This window comes from Centroberyx affinis, unplaced genomic scaffold (assembly GCF_046629955.1).
Source record: "Centroberyx affinis isolate AG114_WGS23_722 - 3 ecotype Tasmania unplaced genomic scaffold, CSIRO-AGI_Caff_v1 ptg004925l_1, whole genome shotgun sequence".
Classification (NCBI taxonomy): Eukaryota; Metazoa; Chordata; class Actinopteri; order Beryciformes; family Berycidae; genus Centroberyx; species Centroberyx affinis.
In genome coordinates this window covers 80,001-87,500 of record NW_027282419.1, presented here as the reverse complement: position 1 = coordinate 87,500, position 7,500 = coordinate 80,001, and the positions used below count along the sequence as shown (strand labels likewise).

Genomic DNA, 7,500 nt, shown 5'->3' with positions numbered 1-7,500 from the left:
TGATCAATACACCACTGATCAATACAATAATGATCAATACATTACTGATTAATACACCACTGATCAATAGATTACTGATCAATACACCATTGATCAATGCCACCACATGAGGTTCTTTGTTCTGATTAACCAGTTCTTCATGTTAACAAATCAGATGGTTCTTATCTTATCAAGCTTCAAAGAACTCTGAAGAACCCTCTTCTTCTGCAGTGTGTTAACGGGGCGTTGTTGTGTCCTGCAGTCTGTTAACGGGGCGTTGTTGTGTCCTGCAGCGTTTTAACGGGGCGTTGTTGTGTCCTGCAGTCTGTTAACGGGGCGTTGTTGTGTCCTGCAGCGTGTTAACGGGGCGTTGTTGTGTCCTGCAGCGTGTTAACGGGGAGTTGTTGTGTCCTGCAGCGTGTTAACGGGGCTTTGTTGTGTCCTGCAGTGTGTTAACGGGGCGTTGTTGTGTCCTGCAGCGTGTTAACGGGGCGTTGTTGTGTCCTGCAGCGTGTTAACGGGGCGTTGTTGTGTCCTGCAGCGTGTTAACGGGGCGTTGTTGTGTCCTGCAGTCTGTTAACGGGGAGTTGTTGTGTCCTGCAGTGTGTTAACGGGGCTTTGTTGTGTCCTGCAGCGTGTTAACGGGGCGTTGTTGTGTCCTGCAGTCTGTTAACGGGGAGTTGTTGTGTCCTGCAGCGTGTTAACGGGGCGTTGTTGTGTCCTGCAGCGTGTTAACGGGGCGTTGTTGTGTCCTGCAGCGTGTTAACGGGGCGTTGTTGTGTCCTGCAGTCTGTTAACGGGGAGTTGTTGTGTCCTGCAGTGTGTTAACGGGGCGTTGTTGTGTCCTGCAGCGTGTTAACGGGGCGTTGTTGTGTCCTGCAGCGTGTTAACGGGGCGTTGTTGTGTCCTGCAGTCTGTTAACGGGGCGTTGTTGTGTCCTGCAGCGTGTTAACGGGGAGTTGTTGTGTCCTGCAGCGTGTTAACGGGGCGTTGTTGTGTCCTGCAGCGTGTTAACGGGGCGTTGTTGTGTCCTGCAGCGTGTTAACGGGGCGTTGTTGTGTCCTGCAGTGTGTTAACGGGGCTTTGTTGTGTCCTGCAGCGTGTTAACGGGGCGTTGTTGTGTCCTGCAGTCTGTTAACGGGGAGTTGTTGTGTCCTGCAGTGTGTTAACGGGGCTTTGTTGTGTCCTGCAGCGTGTTAACGGGGCGTTGTTGTGTCCTGCAGCGTGTTAACGGGGCGTTGTTGTGTCCTGCAGCGTGTTAACGGGGCGTTGTTGTGTCCTGCAGTCTGTTAACGGGGAGTTGTTGTGTCCTGCAGTGTGTTAACGGGGCTTTGTTGTGTCCTGCAGCGTGTTAACGGGGCGTTGTTGTGTCCTGCAGTGTGTTAACGGGGCGTTGTTGTGTCCTGCAGCGTGTTAACGGGGCGTTGTTGTGTCCTGCAGTCTGTTAACGGGGAGTTGTTGTGTCCTGCAGTGTGTTAACGGGGCGTTGTTGTGTCCTGCAGCGTGTTAACGGGGCGTTGTTGTGTCCTGCAGCGTGTTAACGGGGCGTTGTTGTGTCCTGCAGTCTGTTAACGGGGAGTTGTTGTGTCCTGCAGCGTGTTAACGGGGCTTTGTTGTGTCCTGCAGTGTGTTAACGGGGCGTTGTTGTGTCCTGCAGTGTGTTAACGGGGTGTTGTTGTGTCCTGCAGTGTTTTAACGGGGCTTTGTTGTGTCCTGCAGTGTTTTAACGGGGCGTTGTTGTGTCCTGCAGTGTTTTAATGGGGCTTTGTTGTGTCCTGCAGCGTGTTAACGGGGCTTTGTTGTGTCCTGCAGTGTTTTAATGGGGCGTTGTTGTGTCCTGCAGTGTTTTAACGGGGCTTTGTTGTGTCCTGCAGCGTTTTAACGGGGCGTTGTTGTGTCCTGCAGTGTTTTAATGGGGCTTTGTTGTGTCCTGCAGTGCGTCCACAGAGACTTGGCAGCCAGGAACGTCTTGGTGTCTGAAGGAAAGCTGGTGAAGATCTGCGACTTCGGCCTGGCCCGGGACGTCCTGAAGGACCAGGACTACGTCGCCAAGGGAAACGTCAGTTCATGAGACAAATTAGTTCAATTATTATTAGTTCATAACATTCATCAGCTGACTGCTGGGTGATAATTTATATTTTTACATTCTGACTCTCTTATCCACATCAATAACCTTCAATTCAGACCACAGAACTCTGACTGTGTGTGTGTGTGTGTGTGTGTATGTATGTGTGTGTGTATGTGTGTGTGTGTGTGTGTGTGTGTGTGTGTGTGTGTGTGTTTGCAGGCCTTCCTCCCAGTAAAGTGGATGGCTCCAGAAAGTATCTTCCAGAACATTTACAGCATTCAGAGCGACGTCTGGTCCTATGGAGTTTTACTGTGGGAGATCTTCTCTCTGGGTAACCAGTCTACACCGACTAGATCTATAACAAACCAGTCTACACCGACTAGATCTATAACAAACCAGTCTAGACTGACTAGATCTATACCAAACCAGTCTACACCGACTAGATCTATAACAAACCAGTGTACACCGACTAGATCTATACCAAACGAGTCTAGACTGACTAGATCTATACTTATTTTCTTAATAAAGCTTTTATTAAAACAGGAAGTAGAATAAATACATGAACAATAAAAAAAGAAGACCATAAATACCATAGGGCTTAAGCACAGAATAATGTGCTAAAAATGACAATAATTATTACAATAATAATTAATTTAATTTAATGAATTTAAGAATACATTGTATTCTAGAATATATTGTATGGATTTTATTCTAGTCTGTTATATTCTGTTTATTCTGTTTAATTCTATTCTGTTCTGTTGTATTCTGTTATGTTCTATTGTACAATACAACAGTATTGTATTGTTCTTTATTCTACTTTATTCTTTATTTTAACCCTGTCTGTCTCTGTGCTTTATGTCATATGTATTTCTAATGGAGTTTCCATTGGTTCCTACAGTGTTTTGTGTTTTTTGTCCCAGGTGGGAGTCCGTACCCCGACCTTCCACTGAACCAGGAGTTTTACTCTGCTCTGAAGAGAGGGTACCGCATGCCCCGCCCCGACCACGCTACATACAGCATGTATGATACCCGACCACATTACATACAACATGTATGATACCCGACCACATTACATACAACATGTATGATACCCGACCACGCTACATACAGCATGTATGATACCCGACCACGTTACATACAACATGTATGATACCCGACCACATTACATACAACATGTATGATACCCGACCACGCTACATACAGCATGTATGATACCCGACCACGCTACATACAGCATGTATGATACCCGACCACGCTACATACAACATGTATGATACCCGACCACGCTACGTATAACATGTATGATACCCGACCACGTTACATACAACATGTATGATACCCGACCACATTACATACAACATGTATGATACCCGACCACGCTACGTATAACATGTATGATACCTGACCACATTACATACACCATTATACAACATGTATGAGCTGCTTATCCAGGTCAGGGTCTGGCAACACAGCAGCTCAGCTCTTCCTCTCAGGCATGCTGGGAGATGTAGTCCCTCCAGGTCTTCAGCCTAACCTCTCCTTCCAGTTGGCTGGTTCTCCTCCAAAGGGAGGAGTCTCATCATCCTTACCAGGAGCCTGACCCTCCTCAGCTGGCTCCTCATGTCACCCTGAGGAGAAACCTCATGTCATTGAGGAGAAACCTCATGTCACCGTGAGGAGAAACCTCATGTCACTGAGGAGAAACCTCATGTCACTGAGGAGAAACCTCATGTCACTGAGGAGAAACCTCATGTTACACTGTAACACTATGCTAGCATAGCGAGGAACAAGTAGAGTTTATATGGCTATAATAATGTTCACTTAGCAGGATTATAGTGAAGAAGAGTTTGTCAAAGTCTTCCAGAGTTCATTTGAGTCTCGGTCCTTGTTGACCCAGGCTAACTGACCCAGGCTAACTGACCCAGGCTAACTGACCCAGGCTAACTGAGGTGTTAGCCTGGACTGGCTCAGGTTTACCCTGCTGTGGGAAAAAACTCCCTGGTTTTCTTTGGTTTTGTCTGCAGCTACGAGGTGATGAAGCAATGCTGGGAAGAGAAATCTGAGTCCAGACCTTCTTTCTCCTCATTGGTCGTCTCTGTCGGCAACATGCTGACCGACGCCTACAAGAAGGTAGAGACTTTCATACTTACATTTAAGATCATAACAGAAGACACAGAAGAATTCCATTCCCACAGAAAGGTGAACAGACTCAGATTTTCAAGATTAAAAAATGGTATCTAAAAATGTAAGAGCTGAGGATTTAAAATGAGGTGAACTGAACTGAACTGAATTTACAAGAATCTGCCTAAAAATTAAAAAATCAAAGGAAAAATACACCATAAAAACACTTTAACTCTGTTAAAATCAGCTGTTGGTGATGTACTTCTCATTCCTGGCTCTGTTCAGTAGTTAGTTGTAGTTTTCTTCTTGGTGGATAACTGGCCAATCGTAGACGAGATGACGTCACGTTCCTTTAAGAGTTTCAAAGTATCTAATCTGAAGTATCAAGTAAAGGAAGGTTCAAAGTTGCCTGTTGGTTCTGGTTCTTTTGTGGGCAGCGGTACTTCCAGGTGACTGAGACGTTTCTGAACGGTGAACATCCTGCTGTGCTTCGGTCCAAACCCGGTCCGCCCGGTCCCGCCGACCAGACTGAAGGACAGACAGATAACTGGTCCAAACCCGGTCCACCTGGTCCCGCCGACCAGACTGACAGTCAAACGGACAGCAATGGTACAGTGATGTCCTAAAACTCATTTACACAGAGAAACTAATAATTGTTTCCATCTAACTGTCAAGTGAATTTTACACAATCTTTTCAAATGTCACAGAAAGTAAAAATGTTCCTTCAGCTGGTTGAAGTGAACTAATAGACTTTCTGAACGTAAGAAAACATCCAGTAGAAACATGAATTAATATTGGGCAAGTTGTTATTGTTCTTTAATGTCCGTTAATGTATTTTATACTAAATTATAGTGCTGTTCAGCATTTTGTAACTTTAAGAAAAGTGCTATAAAAATAAATCCAACCAAACAGTCTAATCTGAAATTTAGACCCAGTTCTGTTTGTGGACTGATTCAACCTGTTGTGTCCAAATGAACGATTGGTGCGTGAATCGACCAAAAACTACAAAACTACAGTTTGTTTCTAAAACACAACAAATTACAGAACAAAGAAACATTTTTAAGGCTTAAAGCTGCATTCACTAAGATTGGAATGTAAACAATGTAGAATAAACCACGACACAATTATGTCAAATATGGACAGAATTTAAAGGTGAGTCTGCATGGTTCTCATTTCATGGGTCTGCTGGACCACAAATTCCATCCATATTCAAGGTTGGTTCTACATGGTCCACATCTTAATCTTAGTGAATGCATATTTTTATATTTCTTCCTTCTATACATTTTGTAGAGCCATCTAGTGGTCATACTTTGCATTTGTCACCTGTGAGTTCATTGGCTTCCTGCTCAGGTGTTTGCAATTATCTTGTATCTACTAAAGGGGAAACTGTGTGCTGAGGGCTTCACCCTGAAGAAGGCTGTTTGTGCCGCTGTGTGTGAGCTAGAACCCAGTTCTGTTTTAACATAAGCTTTGTCTATGTTTTTAAGAATTTCACCATGAAATAGCCATCTGAATAAAGGCTTTTAAACTTTTTGCCAGAAGAGTGCCTTGGACCTTTCTTCTTTTTTGAACTTGGTGAATGCAGCTTTAAAGTTGGTGCAGATTGGCTCAAATAGATTTAATTTACTTGTGATGACCTAAGATAGAAGGATTCTGACTTTTTGTGCAAAGAAGGTCTGAAAACAATAAACATCAGTTCAATAAGTCCTGACCCTGTTTCTGTTCTGGTTCATTTCTGCCATTAAGTTTCACTTTCTGAGATTCCTCAAGTTTCCTTGTTGTGACATCAACATTCTGCCGTGTTTACAGGAAGCCACGCCCCTCAGGTCAGAGTTCACCAATCAGAGGCAGAGCCAGAGGAGGCAGGTCCCTCCCACAGTACTTACATCATCCCCGTCACCGACATCACCATTGAAGCCAGTGGCCTTGTGCTGGACGCAGCCACTCAGGGAAGACCCAGGTAGGCTCAGCCAATCAGGAGCCAGTGTTTCTGCGACAATCAGTTTTCACCGCTGCTGCAATTACAACTGAAGGACCAGCAGACGGTTTATGACCGAGCCGCTGACATGTTCAGACCTTGGACCCTCTAAACCCTGAACCCTAACCTGTAAACCTGAACCCTAATCCTCTAAATCTGAACCCTCTAAGCCCTGAACCCTAACTCTGTAAACCTGAACCCTCTAAGCCCTGAACCCTAATCCGCTAAACCCTGAACCCTCTAAAGCTGAACCCTAATCCTCTAAACCCTGAACCCTAACTCCGAGGTGAACATGTAGGCTACAGTTTATCATTCTGAGCCAAACAGAGACTGATCCGCTGAACTGAACTGGAGATCAATGGATGTGGTCTGCTTTTTGTTCTGGTTTAGTTTTGCTATTTATCCTGCAGACAGAATCGTGGTGGTTTTGTAACCTGGTGGTTTGTGTACAGGTCCGTGGCGACCTGCTGTAGTCCGCTTTATCTCCATCTTCTCTTGGTGGTTTTAATAATTACTTCATGAAGGTTGGAGTTAAAGTTACAGATTTAAAATAAACTCCGGACTCCTGTCATGTATTCTGCGACTCTGTTTGGGCTTTAGGTACGCCTGATAGTCCACTAGAGGGGTTGGGTACAAAAACTCTGCGTTAACCCTGAACCCTCTAAACCCTGAACCCTCTAATCCTTGAACCCTGAACCCTGAACCCTCTAAACCCTGAAACCTCTAAACCCTGAACCCTCTAATCCTTGAACTCTGAACCCTGAACCCTCTAAACCCTGAACCCTCTAAACCCTGAACCCTCTAATCCTTGAACTCTGAACCCTGAACCCTCTAAACCCTGAACCCTCTAAACCCTCTAAACCCTAAACCCTGAACCCTCTAAACCCTCTAAACCCTAAACCCTGAACCCTCTAAACCTTGAACCCTGAACCCTCTAAACCTTGAATCCTCTAAGCCCTGAACCCTGAACCCTCTAAACCTTGAACCCTGAACCCTCTAAACCTTGAATCCTCTAAACCCTGAACCCTCCAAACCTTGAATCCTCTAAACCCTGAACCCTGGGCCATCTAAACCTTGAACCCTGAACCCTCTAAACCCTGAACCCTAACTCTTGTGGCAGACCAAGAAGCGGGGAATGGCCTACCACATGTAGTGATGCAACAAAAGACAGTCTAGTCCAAAAGAACCAAAAATGGTGAATTTATTACCAAAACAAGTCTTACACAAACCAAGATGATCATCAATGTCCAACTCAAAACTGTCTAAACTGCAATGAACAGAACCTGGTCTCTCTGCTGGACAGAAATCATATAAACAGTCTGTCAGCTGACCCACTGATGCATCACAGATCATA

General features: G+C 45.0%; 1 protein-coding gene across 1 annotated transcript in view; it reads left to right on the top strand.

Annotated features, from left to right (window-relative positions):
* The window catches only part of LOC139666289 (platelet-derived growth factor receptor beta-like), a gene marked incomplete at its 5' end in the record, with an annotated part of 28,784 nt that overhangs the window by 17,192 nt on the left and 4,092 nt on the right, over nucleotides 1-7,500 (top strand). Inside the window, 6 exon segments of the mRNA XM_071545461.1 lie at nucleotides 1,916-2,038; nucleotides 2,267-2,378; nucleotides 2,968-3,067; nucleotides 4,072-4,177; nucleotides 4,606-4,777; nucleotides 5,978-6,128. Of these exon segments, the coding sequence (XP_071401562.1) occupies nucleotides 1,916-2,038; nucleotides 2,267-2,378; nucleotides 2,968-3,067; nucleotides 4,072-4,177; nucleotides 4,606-4,777; nucleotides 5,978-6,128 (764 nt within the window).